This window comes from Pieris rapae, chromosome 1, assembly GCF_905147795.1.
Source record: "Pieris rapae chromosome 1, ilPieRapa1.1, whole genome shotgun sequence".
NCBI classification, from domain to species: Eukaryota; Metazoa; Arthropoda; class Insecta; order Lepidoptera; family Pieridae; genus Pieris; species Pieris rapae.
In genome coordinates this window covers 1,611,811-1,635,054 of record NC_059509.1, presented here as the reverse complement: position 1 = coordinate 1,635,054, position 23,244 = coordinate 1,611,811, and the positions used below count along the sequence as shown (strand labels likewise).

General features: G+C 32.7%; 5 protein-coding genes across 8 annotated transcripts in view; 2 read left to right on the top strand and 3 right to left on the bottom strand.

Moving 5' to 3' along the window:
• The window catches only part of LOC110999929 (hillarin), a 38,853-nt gene extending 27,295 nt beyond the window's left edge, over positions 1-11,558 (top strand). For all 4 annotated transcript variants that reach the window (XM_022269223.2, XM_022269219.2, XM_022269221.2 and 1 more), the window contains exons 5-15: positions 5,260-5,376; positions 5,486-5,685; positions 6,056-6,278; positions 6,729-6,955; positions 7,500-7,718; positions 8,168-8,376; positions 8,765-8,895; positions 9,238-9,381; positions 9,684-9,797; positions 10,126-10,303; positions 10,812-11,558. In XM_022269223.2, the coding sequence (XP_022124915.1) occupies positions 5,260-5,376; positions 5,486-5,685; positions 6,056-6,278; positions 6,729-6,955; positions 7,500-7,718; positions 8,168-8,376; positions 8,765-8,895; positions 9,238-9,381; positions 9,684-9,797; positions 10,126-10,303; positions 10,812-10,948 (1,899 nt within the window). In that variant the 3' untranslated portion in view covers positions 10,949-11,558. The remainder of the gene's footprint in view (positions 1-5,259; positions 5,377-5,485; positions 5,686-6,055; positions 6,279-6,728; positions 6,956-7,499; positions 7,719-8,167; positions 8,377-8,764; positions 8,896-9,237; positions 9,382-9,683; positions 9,798-10,125; positions 10,304-10,811) is intronic.
• Positions 940-2,879, bottom strand: LOC110999931 (probable methylcrotonoyl-CoA carboxylase beta chain, mitochondrial). The gene has a single exon (XM_022269225.2). It carries the CDS (start codon positions 2,795-2,797, stop codon positions 1,124-1,126), a length of 1,674 nt encoding a protein of 557 aa, XP_022124917.2. The 5' UTR covers positions 2,798-2,879; the 3' UTR covers positions 940-1,123.
• A 269-nt stretch (positions 11,559-11,827) lies between the features above and the next one.
• Positions 11,828-19,441, bottom strand: LOC110999930 (dystrophin). Its single transcript, XM_022269224.2, has 11 exons — positions 19,229-19,441; positions 19,017-19,153; positions 18,744-18,945; positions 18,265-18,496; positions 17,827-17,988; positions 17,473-17,604; positions 16,793-17,034; positions 16,156-16,282; positions 15,651-15,918; positions 14,766-14,957; positions 11,828-13,074 (listed from the first exon to the last, which is right to left on the bottom strand). Exons 1-11 carry the CDS (start codon positions 19,285-19,287, stop codon positions 12,956-12,958), a joined length of 1,872 nt encoding a protein of 623 aa, XP_022124916.2. The 5' UTR covers positions 19,288-19,441; the 3' UTR covers positions 11,828-12,955.
• A 354-nt stretch (positions 19,442-19,795) lies between these two features.
• Positions 19,796-21,439, top strand: LOC110999926 (inactive selenide, water dikinase-like protein). The gene has a single exon (XM_022269217.2). It carries the CDS (start codon positions 19,907-19,909, stop codon positions 21,110-21,112), a length of 1,206 nt encoding a protein of 401 aa, XP_022124909.1. The 5' UTR covers positions 19,796-19,906; the 3' UTR covers positions 21,113-21,439.
• A 417-nt stretch (positions 21,440-21,856) lies between these two features.
• LOC110999928 (DET1- and DDB1-associated protein 1) lies at positions 21,857-23,160 on the bottom strand. The gene is made up of 4 exons (XM_022269218.2): positions 22,990-23,160; positions 22,778-22,916; positions 22,608-22,669; positions 21,857-22,240 (listed from the first exon to the last, which is right to left on the bottom strand). The coding sequence occupies exons 1-4, from the start codon at positions 22,990-22,992 to the stop codon at positions 22,136-22,138; spliced, it is 309 nt and encodes a 102-aa protein (XP_022124910.1). The 5' UTR covers positions 22,993-23,160; the 3' UTR covers positions 21,857-22,135.
• Between the last annotated feature and the right edge of the window lie 84 nt (positions 23,161-23,244).

Genomic DNA, 23,244 nt, shown 5'->3' with positions numbered 1-23,244 from the left:
GTTATGTGGAACCGACTGGTTCTGGCCCTTGGTATTGCAATCAACCTTAACACATATCCTCTAGCTTTAAAGAACGAATATACTAGTAATACTCATGGGTTGCACATCAACCCCCAAGAACGTAACTAAGTAACCACCAAGCAATTATATCCTATTTATCTGCAAAAATTAATAAAACAAAACACAAAAAATAATAAAAAATCCCAAAATTTAATAAAAGCAATAAGTTTTGAGTTCTCTTTGCTGATTTAAAAAAACCATGACCCAATTGTAATCAGTCTGCGTTGCGGTTAAACAAAAACACTTGACTTCACAACAGAACAACCGTTGTATCTAACATGTGAATCGTAGCGTAGTCGGTGCGTACATTTGCATATAAATGTAGTCGCGGATATTGTTTTTGTAGCGCCATTGTTCTTGTTATGATTGCGGTGAACATTCTCTTTCGATTGTCATTAAACTTTAGAACCCTATTTGTCAATTGTCAACGTCAACGACATTGTCTTAGTAGCAAAGAGTGCGTCATTCTATTAGATTAGGATTTTCCTAATTCTATTTTACGAGATTTACGACGACAAAACAGAAGAAAGTTTGGTCATTCCTAGGAGAGATAATAATAATAATAACAAATAATAGAAAAAAAAATATTTTTAGATCAGAGTGAATTTTTGAATGAGACTTGACAGACGTTATCCTGTCCTGACATCTTAAATCCACTTGAGACACAAATTTCATGAAAATCGGTCCAGCAGTTTAGGTGGAGTTTCATTAAAACATCCGCAGAAGATTTAGATATACATATATAAAGATTATATTTTAATGTTCACTGGTCAAATATTGTGAAAAGAAAGAGCCTTCTAGAGATACTCTTAGATATTGTGCACTCTTGTCAATTTAGGGTCACCTGTTAGGGCAGGAGTGTTTTTATAAATAAATAAATAACAAAAATAATTTTATTGCACTTGCGTTACAGATATTGTTTAAGAACATTATATACTAAGATCTTATATTATGAGATTGTGTAACAGATACGTTAAAGTATTAAACTTCTATATGTAATTTGTATATCAGTCTTGAATTGGTACATACCACTGATAAGAGAATTTACATTAATTAACTTATCTTACATTCTGAATACACCAAATTTACTCTCTTTAAATGGCGCATTTAATGCCGCAGACAAACTAAGTCCTATTACTTTTCTTGTATCCCTTGGAGCGAGGATTCCGTCGTCCCATATTCTGGCCGTACTATAGTATGGCTTGCCTTCCATTTCGAATTGATTTTCTAAAGGCGCTCTAACTTTCCTGTCATCTTCTTCAGTCCATACCTTGCCCGACCTCTCAGCTTTATCTTTAGACACTAGAGACAACACAGTTGCTGCCTGAGGACCACCCATCACCGAAATTCTCGCATTTGGCCACATATATAGGAAACTCGGGGAATAAGCCCGACCGCACATACCATAATTCCCAGCTCCAAAACTGCCTCCAACAAGAACAGTTATTTTAGGGCCCTTGAAACAACTCACGGCGGTCACCATTTTCGCACCATTCTTAGCAATACCACCAGCCTCCGCTTCCCTTCCCACCATAAAACCGGTTATATTCTGAAGGAATAACAACGGTATTTTACGTGCCGCGCAAAGCTGAATGAAATGTGAGCCTTTCAATGCAGCTTCCGATTGCAATACACCATTATTTCCTATTACACCAACTGGATGCCCATAAATAGAAGCGAAGCCGCATACTAAAGTCTCTCCATAGAGTTGTTTGAATTCGTGGAATCTACTGCCGTCAACAACACGGGCTATAACTTCTCGGATGTCAAAAGGTCGTTGTATATTTGCTCCTACAATGCCGTGAAGATCGTCGATATCGTGAACGGGTTCATCGACATTCGTAGGGTAAATCCTTGCTTTTTGTTCATTGTTCCAGTTTAAATTTGCGACTACATTCCTTGCTAAAGATAGAGAATGTTCATCATCTAATGCGTAGTGATCTGTGACTCCCGACTGCCGACAATGCAGGTCAGCGCCACCTAAGTCTTCAGATGTCACGGTCTCACCTGTGGCTGCTTTGACTAATGGGGGGCCAGCTAAGAAAATAGTTCCCTGTTCCTTAATAATTATACTCTCATCGGACATACTCGGTATGTAAGCTCCTCCTGCTGTGCACGATCCCATTACAACGGAAATCTGAGGTATTCCATCCGCTGACATATTGGCTTGGTTATAAAAAATTCTGCCAAAGTGTTCTCTATCCGGAAACACATCAGCCTGGTCCGGTAAATGCGCGCCGCCCGAGTCGACAAGATAAATACACGGAAGTCGACATTCCTGTGCAATTGCTTGCGCCCGTAGATGCTTCTTCACGGTAATTGGAAAGTATGTTCCGGCTTTGACTGTCGCGTCATTCGCGACGATCATACAATCGCGACCCTGAACTTTGCCAATAGCTGTGACTATTCCCGCGCTCGGAACCTGGCCTTTGTATAAGCCGTCAGCGGCTAACGTGCTTAGTTCTAAGACATCACTCCCTTCGTCCACTAACCGGTTAATCCTGTCGCGTACAAGCAATTTTCCTCTCGCCGTGTGCCTTTTTATCGCCTCATCGGGTCCGCCTTTGACAGCAACGTTTGTTTTTTGACGAAGTTCCTCAACAAGTTCGTCCATTCTAGCCTTATTTTCTTGGTAGTAGGGGTCATTTTTGTTCGGCTCGCTGCCTATAACTGTAGCGCCGTGATATTGCCGATTTTGGTTCTTTAATCGCCGTATCCCTCTGAGTAGTTTGAGCATTTTCTCGTTGTGAATTATAATTATTATACACGACCGGTTGACAAGTTGTTGGCCCGCTACTGACGATAATAAGTACCGTTATCAGACTGATTAAATCGTACAAAAACAAATTCGTCGCTCGGGTCGCGGACTTGATAAAAACTCGCATAATGAATGATAATGCCTGCTATTGTTAATATAATTTATGTAATATTTACGGTCACGATTTGGTCTCCATTAGGTTATTTTATAGCGTTAAAGAGTTTCAATTATTAGCAATGAGTCGAATGTAAAGAGTAATGTCTAAATAATATTTATCATGCGTGTTTATGACTATAATTATCCTTTTTGTATTCATAACAAATATGTTCATTCACAATGGCCCGCAATGACCTACATATGTCGCCAATGATGTAATGACTATTTTGACCAACGTAAAGAATATATAAAACCTTGAATGGTACATAACTGGAGAATATGTAACCGATGAGTTACGTCACTGTACTTATCATCGCGTCATAACCTTGCTTATTTAATTAATTAAATACATTGAATAATAAATATCAATTAAACACACAGTTAATAACATTTAATTGTTTCTCTTCTGTTCTGTATTTAAAGCTTTATATGGGTCGTTGCTCCACGACATTTTTTAGCGTACAAGGGATACACATGGGAAAGATGTCATAATTATAAAAGAAATTAAAATGTTAACAAGTTATTTAATTACTTCATGTAACCTCTTTAATCGATGACCGCCTGATAATGGCAATTTAAAATTTATATGTATGCTTCGTAAGTATGTACATGCATTGTTTTAGTATATAGTTTATAGTATTATCGAGTAGCTACTGACACTAGTATGGCCGGACAAATCATTAATTATTATTTTCGGTTCAATTCTTTATCAAATTAATGTCTTTGAAACCTCTAAAGTATTTAAAAGAGTGGCGAAGATTTTCGTGTTACTTACTCGTACTTGTATTGACAATACGAGTAAGTGTACTTTACATAACGTACGTATAACTTGTATTTATTTATTAATATTCATTAATAACTGCTTCTATGGCATTCATGAACTGACAATTTGCGTAAATTGTTGCAAAGTAAACTTTCACATCTTTTCATGGTCAATTTACTTCGAAGGAAATTATGCTTAGGTAGATGTAGAGAGTGGAATTTTTATTACCACCTGAAGGCGGACTGTAGTGTCATACGGTAAATAACTGTGCAGTTAAAACGAACATTTCATCTGAAATCATAAAATTGTACTTTCGCGCGATTCTGGCACTTTGATGGATGGCTAATCTTACAAAATAAAATACTTTAAAGCGAACAAACGTACGATTTGTTTTAATTGCTGTATGCAAATTAAGTTACCTTTCGTTTTAGGTAAAGAGCATTCAATGATTTGTGAAATTATATTTTTCTATACGTAAAATCTTACATATTACCAGCTTATTTATTCGTTCAGATAAAATTTCTCTTAATTGGTCAAAGTTAGTAAATAGATAAACAAATCAGGCGTAAAAGTAATATTAAACTTTAAAACCTAATTCAAAAAAGTTATTAAATGCCTTTTACAGGTAAAAGTAAAATTATAAAATTTTACTGGTAAACTGCAAGATTCTGGCTTCTAAACAAGATTTTCATGCTGAGATGCTTCACAAACTGATTTTCATAGTGAAAAACTGATGAATAAGAATATATTTTATTTCTGTATCATTAGAAAATTATGTTCTTCATTTTTCACATATAATTCCAATCACATGTCCATGTCTAAAAAGGGCACTTAAAAACATCGGTCTCATTAAATTTCACTTTTATCATTCAAGGAAATCAAAGTTAAAATCAGTGCAGATTATACACATTTCACATGGTTTAGGAAGTACAATTGCTTGGGAGTTAGGACAAAATACTGCGCCCATTATTGTTACGGCTGTTCACACGCAATCTCTTTCTTGTGTCATCAATCAAGACACGCATTTCGTAAACATAGAAAGTTAAATTAAAAAGTGTATTCTGGCTAAAAGTCTCAACACGATTCCTAGCGATAGATAAAACTGATTTACGCGCTAAACTTGACTGACTCGTGCTGACCACGACTAAGCGCTACTCGAAACCAATAATGGAAATAAAGGTATAAATATTATGGTCATATTAATTGACCTCTAAGCTTACATAAACCAACTGTCCACTGAAGTATTTCCGAACCAACTTGACGATGGGTCCTTCACGGAAAGAGCGTCCCAATTCTTAAAAGGCCAGCAACGCAATCGCGAGTCTACTGGTGTTCCTGTGAGCCTCCCGTCCTTGTTCTTTAAAAAAATGTCATATCATATCTAATGTGTCGAGTTTTGAATTTTAGACATGACAGTTCACGATGTTTTCCTTGTTTGGTGACGTGGTAGAAAGGAAAATCTGTTTGTCTACAACTGGAATTAGAAAAATGTAATAGAATTAATTTAATTATATATTTACAGGATCGAGATGAACAGACGAAGCTTGAAATGAAACACAGACAGGAAGAAGACGACCTATATAGAAAATTCTCAAAACACAGAGAAGAAGAGAATAGAAGAATACGGGAGGAGATACAGGTAAAGAATGGTTTTCAAAAATATATTTTTAGACTTAAAGCCAGAATCTTGCCCGATTTAAAGAGAATTTTATATAGAAAATATTTAATATATAAAAAAATTCTTCCAGGATGAGTGGGAAAGAGAGCTAGAACGATTGACGAACAGATTTCAACAAGAGATGCAGGTAAAGAAAAGAAGACCTGATTCAGAATTGGGTGCGTTAACGTTACGGCATCAACAGGAAAGAGCGGATCTAGAGAAGAATATGACTTTAAGGAGAGATAAGAAAAAAGAGAGTCTAACTAGGAAGATGCTGGAACATGAAAGGTAAAATATACGTAGATAATAAATAATATTAAATAATATTTTTCTAGCTTTTGTTTGTGTTTAAATCCTCTAGAAATACGTTTAATGTCTGTAGAAATTAAAATTAAAATCTCTTTAGACATAGACATGACTCTGTAAGCAAAGCATGGGTTTATTTATGTATAGCTGAAACCTTTGTTTAAAATAGAGTTCGGTAAAATAAAATATTTCCAGATTTCTAATTATTTATTTTTTTAAACATAGCTCAAATAATAGTACTACAAATTAAAATCAGAAAAAAGGATTCGATGATTATGAAGTGCGATTTCCAGACAACTCTAGTAGGAAAACGTAATAATTATCATAGTCAAAATGAAAATATAAATTTCAGAGCTGCGACGGCTGCGTTGGTAGAAAAGCAGAGTCACGAAATGATGGAGCTGATACAGGAGCGAAGGTCTGAATACATGGCAGAATCCTCTCTATACCTCGACGGAGAAGAAGCACCGCCCTACCCTGCTAGGGCTCCACCACCTCAACCACCTTTAGTCTCTAAGTTCCACATATACACAGACCCTATGGAGTTTTCAGATGTCGATAAAATTGCAATTTCTGTAAGTATACATGATATATATATAATAAAAATAAAAATACATTTATTCACTTGAATCACATGATCACTATTATAACTAAGTCAACTCTACCGCCTGTTCGGAATTGCGAGTAAAAATGCGATATATATCACTTAAAAACTAATAAGAATCGCAAAACAGCGAGGAAATGTCACCTGCATTAAAGATTCTTCTATGTTTTTATTCATTCATTGTTTATGGTTAAGAAAAGTAGAAATATTGTATATTTGATAGTGATGTTTAGGTTTTAATTAATAATATATGCATTCAGTAATTAAAATCAAACATTCGGCCTTAAATTTGTAAATTTTGTTAAATTTCCCAACATTACATTATTTTTCATTTTATTTGTATTTAAAAATTGAGTTGTAAATATATACTTCTCATTTTTTGTTATAAACGCAAGTAATACCGTTAATTCTTAATTTTTAGGTGGCTCAAGAGGATCAAAAGACATTCACAGATCTAGTCCGGCAGTTGGTTGGTAGGTGTGCGACGGACGTAGAAAAGGCGCGAACAATCTTCCGTTGGATAACTGTCAAAAATCTCAACAACATACAGTTTGATGACAACCTACGTGGAGATTCGCCTTTGGGCCTACTACGAGGCATCAAACACGGCACAGAAAGTTACCATGTCCTCTTTAAGAGGCTTTGCAGGTAATTTAAAATCCACAGATCATTGATCAAACATTTTTAATCTGTGAAACTATATTTTTCTTTCATAATTTATAAGTTACATAGATAACGTATTACATAGACTAGAGAACTGTTAGGAGAAATTTCACGTATAAGAATGCAGACGCTGCATATTTAATCACCTTCCTAGAAGATCACTGCCGTGTAATGCATTCAAGAAGAGAATTTTTAAAGCCAAGGTGCTTTTAAAGCGTCGGAGAGTATTTAGATCATAAGTATTGACAATAATTATTATAATTAACTGTTCTTATTATTATGACATCATGATAATTAATATGACATTTGCATGCCTATTTTAGTATGACTGACTGTGTGATTCATAAGTTATAGAAAGAAAGATCATTCTATAACTTATGAATCTGTATGTACTACTTTTTTGCAAATAAACAATTTATTGAAGATAAATTTCAATGGCTATAATTCCTTTCATGTCACACTAGTAAATGTAGAAAGTTAAATTTAAAAAGAAATAATATTCAAATAACTATAAAAACGAACTTTTCAGCTACGCTGGTCTCCATTGTGTAGTGATAAAAGGCTACAGCAAGTCAGCTGGTTACCAGCCAGGGGTGCGCTTTGAAGATAACCGCTTCAGAAATTCCTGGAACGCGGTGTATGTGGCAGGTGCCTGGAGATTCGTCCAGTGCAACTGGGGTGCGAGACATCTCGTCAATGCTAAGGATGCACCTAAACCCGGCAATAGAGGAAAAAGTGATAGTTTGAGGTGAGTTTGTTTTTAAGCTATTGCATAGATTTTATCGCGGGCCTTGAGCGTAGGGACCGAATCCAGAAATTCCGTAACGAAAAAAACCTAACACCCCCCACTCCGACCGGCACAGCGGTGATACTTTTTAGACACGAGACATACTATATAGGCTTGTCAGTCTGAGTCTGGTAGATTGAATTAATGTAAAAAAAAAATTGCATAAATAAAAAATTAATAAACAACCATGCCACACGTTTCTTTTTATTTTTTAATTAAAAAAAAATATTTTAAAGTTTTGAATTTTTTTGCTGTGAAATCAATGCTAGTTAAACACAATATTGGCCGCAATTTCAAGTTGTCTAACATCGTCATTATTCTAATTTATTATATAGATTCCATCTAATTACGTAATCACAAATTTTAGGTAGAAAATAAGGTTATACATTTTTACAAAATCCGTTTTACAGGTACGAATATGATGATCACTACTTCCTAACGGACCCACGGGAGTTCATCTACGAGTTTTACCCGCTGCAGCCGGACTGGCAGCTTCTGAAGACACCCATCACTCTTCACGACTTTGAGGAGCTGCCCTTCGTCAGGTCTTTGTTCTTCAGATATGGACTTTACTTTAGCGATCCTAACACAAAAGCTGTTATGTTTACAGACTCAACTGGTAAGTTAAAATTCCATTGAAATAATTCAGTATTCTTAGATAATTCCGAATCAACAAAATCCTATTGAAATTGATTGACCCTGAAAACAATTTTTTCATCTTTTTATGTAACAGAGGAGCATTTGAAGGCTCGCAAGTGCGTAGCGGGTCTTTTAAGAAAATTTGTTCTTAAAGGACCCTAAGGGCAATAGGTTCGGAAATGCTTCAGTGTTCCACATAGTGGTGGTAAATTGCCTAAACAAACGCTTCATTGTGGAATGACGGACGTCGTAGTAGTCGTTGTCTGTAGTCCAATCAGAGGCGGGACTCGATTTGTTCCACAAAAACACACACCAATGATAATCAGTCGAAACGTGCTATTAATAACATTTTTACACTTCCTTGTCAGGTGCGGCGACTATGCGAATAGCCATGCCGGCACACATGCAGAGCTCTCTCATCTTCCACTACAACCTCAAGTTCTACGACACTGAGGGAGACGGCTTCGACGGAGTTAGTCTTAAGAGATTTGTCATGCAGGTACATGAATAAAGTAATTTACATTACTATAAACTTCATTTCGTGGGCCTAAATCAGTTTTACTAAATAGCGGAAAGAGACTTGTTTGTAATTTTATCCAAATTGAACGTACACATGTGTATTAAATTTTTTTTGCGCTATGGTTTCGTAATTGTATTACATTCTTGGCATTTTACTCGGTTAGTTTCTAACTTCCATGCTTCCTTTAATATTTATTATTCTAAGTTTTTGTCGTTTATTTTAATTCCTATTTATTTTCTCATTGTAATATTTCGTGTTTCGTAAGTATGTATTTCGTTAGTGTCTTTTTAAAATAAATAATTTAACATTTAGTACTTTTAGTCCGTAGTTGGCAACATCGTGTCGTTCCGTGTTCACGCACCCTGCAGCGGAGCTTTCTTGCTGGACATCTTCGCGAACGCTGTCACACCTCGGGAATACCTTACAGGGGAACCTATGAAGTTCAAGAGCGTCTGCAAATTTAAGGTAATTATATCATGGACAAAATAAATGTATTAATTTATAGAGTAGCCTATAGAAATGTGTGAAGCACACTTTAAGTGTTTTTTATAGAACGGGGCTCGCGAGTACGTTGCCGGCCTTTTAATCTAATCCCGGAGTAGTCTCAAATTAATTGCGACGATAACTCAATATACGCAAGAACTAAATGAAATTTGAATAAATATTTTGATAAATTAAATTTAAAAAATGCATTAGTTAATTGCTATTATGAAATAATGGATAAAATAACTTAAGGAAAATAGTTTTAAATAAAATGTTCAACGCAGATATGCTGTGCAGAGCTGCAGACAGTTATGGTACCACTACCAGATTGCGCGAGCGGTGAGTGGGGCCCCACAAAGGCTACTAGGCTTTTTGGACTCGTCCCTATAACGCACCAGGTAATGGGTTATTAAGTGCTTAAAAATTGAATTTTGTATAAAAAAATTAGCTATTTCTTTTTTTTTATTAATATTTTCTAGATAATTCCCCGACGAGTCGTCGGAGGTATTAAATAGCTTACGTAAATAGTATTGGTAACTCGGATGATAAAACACTACTACCTTCTTTTAACTACTTTTTGTTGATTCTTTGTTTTGTTCAATAGATTTAGCTTGATTCAATTGAAAACAATAATTTTTTTTCTATATATAATAATCTGAGACATTAAAAAAATTGTGCCAATTCTTTCATAGATGTGTCTATAGTTAAGTGTTTGTCTATCAACAGGAAGCATTAGTATTTGCGGGGCGAGAACTAGAGATACAATTCCGCATGTCGCGCCCTCTGGCGGACTTCATGGCGACCTTACACAAGAACGGAGTTGATGAGAAGCGCCTCTCAAAGTATGTCCATCAGAACGTGTCTGATGACATTGTGTCCTTCTATATTACTTTCCCGGAAGAAGGTGAGCAATTACTGTTATTACTCTTAAGACAAGTTATCCAGAAATCTGAACGAAATCTTTTTTGGGTTCATAGGAACATCATATTAACCGCATCTTCAAAATTATAAGCCTCCAAACTTAAATCATCTTTCAAGATTTGTTCTGGAGTCTGAGTATATGTTAATTGTTAGGTATAATCTTTATTTGGACGAAAAGTTATTTTTCTACAGTCTTGTAAAAAACTTTTTACTAGGCTTGTTGCAAAATATCAAATCACACTGACCCCACTGACGAAATATCGTCATTACAGTTCAAAGTAATCTTGATTGAGTATGGAAAACTTATAAGTATATTTTTGTGAAGAAATGAAATGACACGTAGCAAATAAGTATTATATTAATAGGCATAAACTCCGATTATCTTTTCCTACAGACTCAAAGACAAGACAAAAATGTATACTTTATATAAATTGTATATCTTTTACGGCCCATTCTGAACCCATTGGTTAATAACATAATATGATTCACAGGTCAATATGGCTTGGATATCTACACCCGCGAGCGAAATGGTCCAACAGCGATACATCAAAACGGTTCAACAGAGAAAGAGAAACACTTGCTGACACATTGTTGTAAATACCTCATTAACAGCAGCAAACGGAATTAGTATAAGTTTCTTGTATCTTTTAGAAGCTGGCTCTCATACTTACTACACCATTGTAGGCTTTAAGCGTATTATGTTATGGTTCATAATTGAATAGTGTGTGATCTGAATTAAATATCAGTATAAAAGGCGTTAAGTATTTAAAACATATTACAGCGCCACCTATTGAGGATTTTTAAAACTAAAGCATTTGGTAATCCATAGTGTCAATGCATAAAAGTTTAAACGCTGGTTAACAGTGAGCTAACATTGCAATAATATTATATAATAAGTTATTAATAGGAGTTATTAAGAAATATATCCAAATGTAGATAAATAAAACAACCCGTCCTTAAGAGATTCCATTTATTTTCATAAATTGTAAATTTAATCTAGGTTGTGCTTAGGCAATTGAATTGCTAAATTAGGCTTAAATAACCGATTTCCAATAATAAATTACGGATACAAAATCTGTAAGTTATTAGTTGAAACCGGTATTCGTCCGTAGTTTAAGTACTATATAATATCAATTTTAAAAATCTAAAAATTTTATATAAAAAGAATGTTTGGCTAATAAGTTTATATTGAGTGTAATTTTTACCACCACCGGTCGAGAAAGTGTTCTTATATAAAACCGTATTGAAAAAAATATTTTTTTTTACATTCAACAAATATCACATTATTCATAGTATTTTCGTATTTAGGAATAAGAGATCGCAGTTTTCTGTTGAATTCAAAAGCGGGTAAAAATAAAATATGACAAGGATACACTTCTTCTTCCGGTGGTGTCTAATTTTTTTACTCTGTAAATATTTTTTTTATTTAAAAGAAACGCACATTCTATACTTATAGGTTGCCCAAACGCTTAACCTAAATAATATATTTTAATATAACTTATATGTGTATGTAAATTTATACAAATTATATCGCATGTTACTTTTATAAATGTGTTTTTTTTTTTCTAATTAAAGCTTATATTATTGAGCACCAATGGACGGCGAATGTTACACAACTGTTTATAAGTATACAGAAAAATATCAGGTGGGTATGCACAACAAAAAAATTGTAAGGTATTTACAAAAACTATCTAAATTATATACTACTACTTTGAGGGTAGATACAGAATTTGAGTAACCAATACAGGTGAGTATCTATGTTATAATAAGAACCGTAAGCGATTCTTCTATGGTCATTTAGCTGATACTTATAAAAACTTAAGGAATCTCAAATTGTTGTTGAGATCAAAGAAATCAGATCTACGTTTATCTAATTCATTGATAATTTAAACTTACATTTTAAGCACAAAGAAAAATTGACAATTTACATACTATGCATAAGTAGGTCCAGCCATTAAAATAAGAAAAGTCTTTAAATTAACGTCAATGTCATCTTAAAATTATAAGTTCATTCAATTAGTGAAAATTAATTTATATAATGCGTATAAAACACGCTAGTAAAAAACAATCTATTTTGGAATGTCAAAATATCACAAAATTGTTATGTCATACATAAATAATATTTCAGTCACTTGTACAGAGAATCTAAGAAGGCTTAGAATTAGAAGCCTACCGCGAACTATGATTTTCGTATGTTTTGTGTATACGTGTACTGGATTTAGTTTTTGTCATACGTCACTCGTCAAAGTCCGGTTTATAAGTTGTCATAATTTCAACACAAAGTTTTTACTTTGAAAAGTTTTAATATTAAGTCATTCTAAAACTGTCAACGTCAAGTCTCAACTTCTTCACAGAAATGGACGTCTAAATTAATTTGTCACATAGAGAATATATAATATTTAATCCTAATTTTACAACCATAAGCCATACGAATTATTAGTTTATACTTTTAAAGTCTATCTTTTTGTTTTTATTTTTACTCTATGTTTTGTAATGTGCCTTATGAAGCTTAATTCATTATTTCTCTACAAACATTATTAAATAAGTTTGTTGTAATGACACAATTACAACAAAATTATTTAATAATGTTTCTTAATTTTAGACATTTTAACACAACTTTTAAAAGAAAATTGATTTACACCATCCCTTTGGAATTAAAGGTTGCTCTTTGTTCAACTCCCCGAATCAAAGAGCCGAGTAACCCTTCCATTTCTGTTGCCGTCTCCCTTAACTGACTGTTGTCAAAGCAGGATTCTGAAAATAATAAAAATTTATTTTATTTATATATTCACGCTTATTTCCGAAAGGGGTAGACAGGGACGACGAATCTCCACTTGCTATGATCCTGACATATGTCTATCGCTTTGTCCTGTCATCTATGTTCTCTGGTCCTGACATATATGTCTCGCCTAAGCCTATCTTTCTTCTTTATTATAGCCACTAGTTTTTCGTTCTTCTGAATTATAAATTTTGTGTTGTCATGTTTTGTTGTACTTGTTTAATGTAAATAAAAATTAAATTAATTAAATAACGTTTAGATGTAAAAGGAAGAGACTGGCTGCCCACAACACAGGGAATCCTAGTGTGGGCACTCTACTTTATAGAAACAGTAATGTATTTTGTGTCTAATAAAGTTCTTTCTTTCTTTCTTTCTTAATGTATAATTTATTTTTGAAGTGAAACTTCTTTAGAATCGTTGTGATTTCAAACCGGATGCAACGAAAAAGCGACAGTAAAAAGAGACAGAAACATTAATTCATATGATTTAACGTGGGAGAAAATGAGATAGATAAACTTCTTTCGAATCGTCGTGATTTCAAACCGGATGCAGCGGTAAAGAGAGACAGAAACATCAATTCATCATATGATTTAACGTGGGAGAAAATGAGATAGCAGGCATTATACAGCCTCTATTTACTGCCGCTTTTTTTTTGATCGAATTTCAAACTTTCGTTGTTTTAGTTTTTGTCAAATTAAAGATTTATATTAAACTTATAAATTAAAATGTATAATTAAAATATACTGTTTTTAAAGAACACACACATTTAGATAGTGGAAAATGATTAATTTATATTTGTTTTTGAAGGTTTCACTTCTACCATGTGTGAATTGCACAAATGTTTTTTATCAGTGAAACTTGTGGATGTATCCAGTATATTTATTTTATGTTTTATTTATTATTACTTTTTTAATGAGATGTCTGTTTTGTTTCGTTTCTTTTATAAATAATTAAATATCCATTTTCACGACAATTATCATGTTATGGGTACTTTTTAACCTTATACCATTCCTGGATTTGGTCCAGGTAGGTGCAACAAAACCTAACCAACCGGATTTCACCATCCACGCCTCTCATTCTACATAGCCAAACCACCTAAGCATTCTGTTGGTATCATTGACAGTACGTTCTTTTACCTACGTCATCCATTGGAACGCCATACAATTATAATTTAAAATATAACTTAAATGTCACCTAACTGAAGTGTTCCCAAACAGTATGTTTTCCACTATAGTGCAAAATATGTGTGCTGTCAAATTTCTGACAGCTCAAGCAAAGCAAAATTTCAATAAACACAATTTAATAAGCCACTCATTTCTCTCTATTTAAGCATCATCTTTCTCTTAATATGTTTTTGTAAAAATTCCTCTAACACCAACTAATGTTTTAGAGTATTATCTCTGTTGAACACTGTGCCGCTCAGTTCAGCAGACTGGTGGAATCCCACATTTAGGTTCATATTTAAGAAATAAAATCAAACTTGAATCTAGTTTTAAGAACTGTTAAACCACCTATCAGTTTGACGTTTGACATATGTCAGCACTCAAGATTGTAACTTGTCATACGAATTAAAATATGGACCTACGTAAAATAAAATGGTGGCAATCAAAGATAAGACAGACAGGCAGATAGACTATAACGTTGTGTCATTTTAAATATAACTTACCATCTACAGTAAAATTATGCGTCAAAATCTGTTGTAATCTGTCCAACACTGTGTCAAGGTCAGCGTTCAACTCCTTCATCTTGTCATTGCTCTGTTCGACTGAACGCATGTCCGCCGAAAACCGCTGCTCGTTTATTGATAAGTTTTGACACGTTTGGTTGAGACCTTTCGTTGGGCGCTTTGATACTGTGTCTGGAAAATTATCAGTAAAGAAAAATTTATTAACAATATTTAATTGTAGTGTATACAGAAATTGTCAATAAGGGTTGTTAAAACATAGTTGACTAGGCAATGGATTTTAATAGGTATTTCTTATGTTTCATACAGTTTATCTAACAAATAATTGTAAGAATCGCTCCTAAATGAAAATATGCCACAGAACTTTTTTTTTTTAAACAAAAAGAAAACTTGAAAAATATTGTCCAAGTTATCACATGCTGTTCAGTTCATGCAAAATATTAAAACTGGAAAGGAAAGAAAGAATAGAAAGGAGATCATTTCCTATAAATTACTTTAGTTGTACATAGTAAATAGATAGTATATCTGTTTGTTTTAAATTGTACATAGCCATTATCGCAAGCTATCAATAAAAATGCAGTAATAGAAGTCAGGCGAAAATAACAGACTATACGCAATAGCCTTTAAATAAGAATTATATTTTATGTAATTACTGACACTAGTCTGAAATAAACTTTTTATTTTTTTAATTCTGACAGATTTAGTAACTTCAGTGTCGTTATACAGAGTTTAGAGTGTAATTGAATTGTATGTTTTAATTCCGACACTCTATGTTGGAATAAGAAAAAATGTATAGATTTTTATGTAATACTAAAACTATCAGTTAAAATAATCAGTAATTTAAGCTGTTATCAATACTTTACTAACCATTATACCAATTACTCATATCATTCATAGAAACCGCTGATATACTGTCCGATGTGACTTGGACCACGGGTTTTAATTCATCTCCGGCCATTGTAACATGATTATGCTTCGAAGCCACTGAGAAGTTTCCAGAATCCATACTTAAAACTCGAGGCTGGTTAAGGTTGGTTATCTTGGCCTGCTTTTCATCCATCGGTATAGGGCTGAAGAGGTCAAATGCTTGCGGTCGCTCCAATTTGTCAGTTTTCTCTTCCAAATTTAGGTTTTCCTGGAATAGGATGTTTAAGTTAACTAATATAATTAAACTATAATTATAAAATAAAGAATCCAGAATCACTTAAATAGTCGAAGGCATTGTTTATGTTAATTATGAATTTTAAAAAAATATAAAAATTCTCATGTATGTTTTTTGCCTTCATTATTTATAACTGAAAATAAACCGAAATTTCCAAGTAAAGCAAGCTAACATAATCAGTCATTCTTAATAAAAATTGGGTTTTAATACCTTTAACTCCTTAAGCCTACTAATCTGTGCTGATATTTGATTATAATGCGTGTCCACTTTTGATTTAAATTCGTCATCACATTCCTTTGCAACTTCTTTTAATTGACAGGATATTTCCTTGAGGGCTCTGAAACAGTAAACAAATGTAATGGTCAATCTTCATAATATGCCAAATATCCTGAAATATATTAAATCTAACACATTTTTTACAGCCACTGTCCACTGTGACATGTAATCATCAACAGGAGACAAAAAAATTCTAAGTAGTTTTTTGTTTCTTTTTAATTGTGTTTTGTTTTCAATTAATTTTATGGAAATTATCATCTTTAATTTACTACAAATTCTAATTTTGATCTGTTTTTTTGTTTGAAATAGTTTACAGTTTTTAAGTATTATTGAAGAGCTAAGAAAACATCATTCATGATGTTTTAATTTTGATAAATCGCCTGTTTTAAATTTTTATTATAAATGATGATATGATATAAATGATATAAATTTATGAAATTACATTTTATACTTATTTTGAATAAGAAATACAACAAGAAAAAACACAATTCAAAACTGGTACTTTTGAATGAATGCTAATGATATGGAGGTTAAAGAAAATCTATCATCATAAATCTAATTGTATACCTACTTAGTCTGATTTTCCAATTGTGAAATAATGTCTTGCAATGTATTTGCTGGATTATTTGCAGTATTGCCCGAAGCTTTACCAACTGTTGATGTAAATATGGTTGGTTTGCTCTTCCTCCGAACCGAGGCTTGTCTTACTTTTTCAGTCCTTTTTGCACCTTTTGCCTTCTTCTTACCAGTCTTTGTACAGAAGAAGAAACGTTTTATGCCCTTTATAAAACTAAGGCATTCTGTGGGTTTGATCTAAAAGATGTAATAAAATAATTTTTAAATTTAATTAGAAGTAAGCGGAAGTAACAATACTCAAAGTGATGTTTATGAATTTAATTTCATAATGGTATTCAGATTCATATTTTAAATTTAAATGTATTTAAATAAAATTTCTTAAACGGATATAAACGCGAACGAAAATAGATAGACGGCAAACCTATTGCTGATAAAGACCACACATCTATTTCAAACATTCACACAAGCCCAAACCACATGAAATGTGTCATGTATGTTCAATGTGTTAAGCAATCATTTTCTGTAAATTTTTATTATTGCTTACCTCTGCATGAACATTTTCATAGATTTTATAAAGCCTTGAACTCATAGCTAACCAAAATATTTAAAAAATCTTATCATTTCTCCATTTAATATTGACAACAATAAATTCATAATTTTTAAGTTCATACTTACTTCTCCATCATTTACTTCATACACTATATGTGTCTTCTTGTGACCTGTTATATTATTTAAATCTTTGTCATACAAATAGCACTTCTCACAGAAATATAAATCTGTGCACTTTGAGCATTTAAATTTCAGAACCTGCAAATTTGGTGTGATATGTTACATTTATTGATGTAATGCAAATCATGTCTTAAGTTCATTAATTTGAGAACCTCAGTTTCAATTTGGGACAAATGAGAGGTAACTTTATAATTTTAACTTTATTCATCAGTTTCATATTTAGGTAACATATTTTTGACTGAATCAATGCTTAAATATTTTTTCTATGTTTGCGGTTATACATTTATGTTGTAATTTTACCTGTATAAGTGGTTGAACACAAACAACACATGTAGCATTAGCTGTAGCACAATTCCGGCTTGACACCACTTGTTGTACAACTATTAGCCAACGAGTACTAGCACAACTGCAGGCTCCCCATTCTGCTACTAAACGACAGCTTATTCCCAGCATTCCAGCACTCTGTAAACATATTTCCTTCCATGATTTAGTACAGTCTTATTATCAAATAGTAATTATAAAACTGATGAATGTAAAAGATATGTTTAAGTCATAAATATTACTTTCTCCTCTGACCATTTCCTATAGTCAGACCCACTAAAATATTAATATAATTATAAAATAACTATTCGTGAACTTTTAATACACAATAATCATACATAATCATATATCAATAATCATCATCATAATCAACCCCAATTGACACTTGATTTAAACTCAGTTTTGTATCAAACTTACCTTACTAAAACAAGCATCAATATCAGTCTGGACTTGATCACATTTACCACCCAAATACTTAGTCAAAGTAACTACATGATGTAATAAGGCAGATAACCTTTTTGGAGACACACAACCATTGTGGTCTGCACAACAGTTGGCTAAAGCCAGCCATTTGTCCTTAACCGACTCTTCGCTCAATAAAATTAATAATGTTTTAGCTGCAAGAACTCTTATGGGAGCATTTCTTTTCCTAAAATAAGTTTACATAATATTGCAAATGTAATATTATTTTTAACACACAGTATAAATGTAAAAAGAACTAAATTTAAATTGTTCTTAATTGTAAAGAAACATTAGATTAAGATGAAGATAGAGAAAATATTTTTTTTTATAACAATCTAATTATGTATGTCAATTTATTTAATCACCTTTAAGGTTTAAAAAAACTATAACAATTTTTTTTAATTGCCCCCACCATATAAACCAAAAGAACTTACTCATCATAAACATTTAGGAGTAGATTAATAACAAGATCTACAGTCAAGTCAACATCACCAACAAACAATCCTTCCTTCTCTGCTGCAAAATAAATATCAGCAAGAACAGCCTCCAATTCTGCTGTGTCTAGTGATAAACTACTCTCGGAAAGACTTAGTTGATGTCTGGCAAACACACCAGAACATATCCGAAGTGGCGGTACTAAAAAGAACATTCAGAATACAAAGTCTGTGTTAAAGATTAAAGCGATGGTGATACGCTATACGAAATACCTTTTAGTTGTCTTTGCAGAGTAAATATTTTGAATGCTACTTTATACGCACTATACTTAATATCTTCATATTCATCAAGTAAACAAAGGATTTTGTTAAACGTTGGGTGATTGAAGTCCTTTTCACCACTAATTTCGCTAAAAGTAAAAAGTTTAATATTATTTTTTGAAAAAAACTTTAGAACCGATCTAAAGGGAAAGCTGCTGGCGTACTCAATGTAGCACGGATATCCATCTTCATTTTCTACCTTGCGCCAGTTTTTGGAACCCATTATAATACTTTTACACTGATTGCATGTCCTGGTTTGATTTCAAATTTATTCAACAAAAAAAAATTGATTGTAACTCCTATTCCTTTAACCGTCTTTAATTATTCAAAAAACTTTTTTGAAAAAGTTGAAGTCCTTGGATTTGGCATTTGACAACATTTATAACGGAATATATCGATAGATTAAACGTTAAATTTTGAAAATAAAAAAAACAGAAGTTAAACAAGCAAAAAAATAAATGTTGAAGACTAATATATATATATATAATAATTATATATTTTTATAATTGTTATAATTATTTAAAGTAAATGCATTAAATTTACTTTCTTTATGCCTGCTTCTAACATCATCTATTCGTAGAATGGAATGAATCAAAAAATAAGTCTGTCTCGTCTACAAGCTTGTGTATCGCAAATGAAAACAACCAATTATAAAGCGGCTATCCTTGTTTACATCATATTTCGTCCAATCAAAAGTTAAATTGATAGTCTGTTTCTCGCATCATTTTACCTGTGTAAGAGAGACGCCATTTTGCAAGCGTCATTTGGCGGCGTGTTGGGTTTAGTGTTTAACGCTAATTTCATTAAAACTAAATAAAAATAGTGCATTCTTATCAATTAAAATGTCATATCAGTCGAGTGTAGCGCAAGACTCGCTGGCTGCAGCACAGTTAGAGATGGCCGGTAACCCTAATACTTTGGCGCTTCGTCGACCATTCGACCCTGTAGCTCACGACTTGGAAGCAAGTTTTCGACTTACAAGATTCGCCGATCTCAAGGGAAGAAGTTGTAAAGTACCTCAAGATGTATTGTCTAAACTTGTCGAGTCACTGCAGCAAGACTATTCCCAACAAGATGACCAATTTATGCATGTGGCGATTCCACGCATTGGAATTGGTTTGGATTGCTCAGTTACTCCGCTCCGCCACGGAGGATTGTGTTTGGTTCAAACTACAGACTTCTTTTATCCGTTGGTTGATGACCCCTACATGATGGGGAAAATAGCTTGTGCCAATGTCCTTAGTGATTTGTATGCTATGGGTGTAACTGAATGTGACAATATGTTAATGCTATTGGGTGTCTCTACTAAAATGACTGAAAAGGAGCGCGATGTTGTTATCCCTCTTATCATGCGTGGCTTCAAAGATTCTGCTTTGGAAGCAGGAACATCTGTTACTGGTGGTCAAACTGTTATCAATCCATGGTGCACTATTGGAGGGGTAGCAACCACTATCTGCCAGCCCAATGAATATATAGTACCAGACAATGCAGTAATGGGAGATGTTCTTGTTCTAACTAAACCTCTTGGAACTCAAGTTGCAGTAAATGCTCACCAATGGCTAGACCAACCTGAACGTTGGAATAGAATTAAACTGGTAGTATCTGAGGAAGATGTTCGAAAAGCATATCATCGTGCAATGGATTCTATGAGCAGGCTCAATAGAATTGCTGCTCGCCTTATGCATAAGTATAACGCTCATGGATCAACCGATGTGACTGGATTTGGCTTGCTTGGTCACGCTCAAAACCTTGCTTCACATCAGAAAAATGAAGTTTCATTTGTTATCCATAACCTTCCTGTGATTGCTAAAATGGCAGCAGTTGCCAAAGCTTGTGGCAATATGTTTCAGTTGTTACAAGGCCATGCACCTGAAACTTCTGGTGGACTTCTTATTTGCTTGCCAAGAGAACAGGCCGCAGCTTACTGTAAAGATATTGAGAAACAGGAAGGTTTCCAAGCTTGGATAATTGGCATTGTAGAAAAGGGTAATCGCACAGCAAGAATTATTGACAAACCAAGAGTGATTGAGGTTCCAGCTAAAGATTAGATTTAAGTTTTGAGACATTGAATATCATTTGAAAAAAAATAAGTACTGATTTTTTGAAATGCATATTAAACTACTGTTACAACCAGAAATTTTATGTTTATTAGTAAAAACTATCAAGTATACATATTATCTGTCTTAAGTTTTATTCCTAATAATGCTTTTATGTACTAGTAACTTGGTGTTTAGATTTGTAAGTAAAAATATTATAATTATAATATTAAGATGATTCAAATTTCCACTAGATACAGAGTTTTGAAGTGTTTGCAGTATAATTTTCTGCAATTTGTGGAGTAAGTATAATTTTAAAATAAAGTTATTTTCATTCTACATGTTGTTTTATTTAAAACCTTGACATTGAAATTATGCATCTACTTTATGGTAAAGTATTAAAACACATAGTTTGTCTAAAACATATTTTTTAAGAAATTAAAGAATGAATACAAAAATATTCTTCTATGAAGCAAAATACTATGTAATCAAATCATACATATATCAATCATGAGGCATAAGCATCTTAGTGTAAATCAAATCTAATTTCAGGATCTATCAAACCATTTTTTTATAATTATGAGGTTTTAAAAGCAGTTGAGATAAAATTGTTGCTTTGGGTAATAATCCTGAATATAAGCCTCAGATTTATACAAATATAGACAAGCAATCCACCCTTGATACCTGCTATTACATATAACCTTACCCTCTTGATTACCAAGAAAACCAAAAATCCTTTTAGAATAAAACATCATACAAAGGTAATTATGTTATTGCTTAATAGTACATTACTGATACTGTATAATATAATTTCTCAGGGGTAAGAAGTTTGTTTATAATTAACTTCATATGCTATTATTATCTACTACTATGTCATTTTAAAATTAACAATACATGTAATAATGTAAAGTTTAATTTAAATGTCATAATAAAATAATTGGTTCAAAGTATAAACTTTAACTAGCATACTCAATAAAATTTTGCATTGTTTATCAATGATGCTTAATAATGAGAAATTAAGATTGAAAACATTAGTTAGTTTAATGGCGAATTCAGCCGTGGTCTTTTACGGGCATTCCTTTCATCTCCATTTTGTTCAACACTACTCAGATCCCGTTTCTTAGGAGAAGTGTTATTATTCTGAAAAAAAACATATATAAGGGAAAATCATAATATGTTGCCATGAGTAGTTAATATAATAACAAGTGGTAATGTTTCATAAGCTGTTACAGTTAAGAGTTATATATACTACTACTGCTACGTATTTGGCCACAGATTACATCCCTTTCTTTGATCAGAAGGTAATCAGCCGACACAATATGTGTAGTTATGAGCTTAAATGTTAAATATGCACATAGAAAGTACATTACATAAGTGCATGGCCAGGGATGAATCCTACTACCTTGGGATGAGATTAACACCCTAAAGCCACTAGGCCAACACTGCATATATCTTTGGAATCATTTATGAATAAATAAATAAAATATAAAGATCTATAAAATATTACCTTTTTTTCCCATTGCTGGTGTAAGTATCTTAACAATATATTTGTTTTTTCTGTAACAATTACTGAAATAAAAAGATTAAATTAAAAAAATTGTATCATGTCTTAAAAAGTTGTTGAATAAATGATAATATGTATTATAATATAATTCTGGAAAAACAGAATTACTCAACTTTGTTCAGAAGGAATGTCTTTTGTAGGTAGGTATATTGAAGGCCTCTTGGAACTATTTCTAATGCCATTGTCAGTATTAAACAACGTAAAATTTTGTTCATTGTAAGATGGTAGGTCCTTTAAAAATTCCAACACCGACTGAAAGAAATGGTAATAATAAGTGTGTCAATTTCTACACATTGGTATGGAGCATAATTAGAACAATACTTACCATTTTATATGATATTTGTGTTGTCTTTACTAAGCTAATACAGTTTTTCGTACAAAACGTTAAATAATGGAAATATTATGTTCAATTTACGCTTTAATTTATTCAATATTTTCAGCGACACAGTTTTAGTTGACAGATCACAGAAGTATGTAGTATGTAAATTGTAATAGAAATACTAACTCACATTTCACGAGTAAAAGTTAAAACTGACAGTGACAACTACAATACTAATCAATGTTATGTATGAATGTTAGG

Excerpts from the sequence above, each read along its gene's own strand:
- LOC110999931 (XM_022269225.2), bottom strand. The coding sequence starts at position 2,797 with ATGCTCAAACTACTCAGAGGGATACGGCGATTAAAGAACCAAAATCGG.
- LOC110999930 (XM_022269224.2), bottom strand. The coding sequence starts at position 19,287 with ATGGGTTCCAAAAACTGGCGCAAGGTAGAAAATGAAGATGGATATCCG. Across the intron at positions 19,154-19,228 it reads GGATATCCGTGCTACATTGA|CGAAATTAGTGGTGAAAAGG; the intron begins GTACGCCAGCAG and ends TTTTACTTTTAG. Across the intron at positions 14,958-15,650 it reads TATGAGTAATTGGTATAATG|ACACAGTATCAAAGCGCCCA; the intron begins GTTAGTAAAGTA and ends ATAATTTTCCAG.
- LOC110999926 (XM_022269217.2), top strand. The coding sequence starts at position 19,907 with ATGTCATATCAGTCGAGTGTAGCGCAAGACTCGCTGGCTGCAGCACAG.
- LOC110999928 (XM_022269218.2), bottom strand. Across the intron at positions 22,670-22,777 it reads AGACATTCCTTCTGAACAAA|TAATTGTTACAGAAAAAACA; the intron begins GTTGAGTAATTC and ends TTTTTATTTCAG. Across the intron at positions 22,241-22,607 it reads ACCAGCAATGGGAAAAAAAG|AATAATAACACTTCTCCTAA; the intron begins GTAATATTTTAT and ends GTTTTTTTTCAG.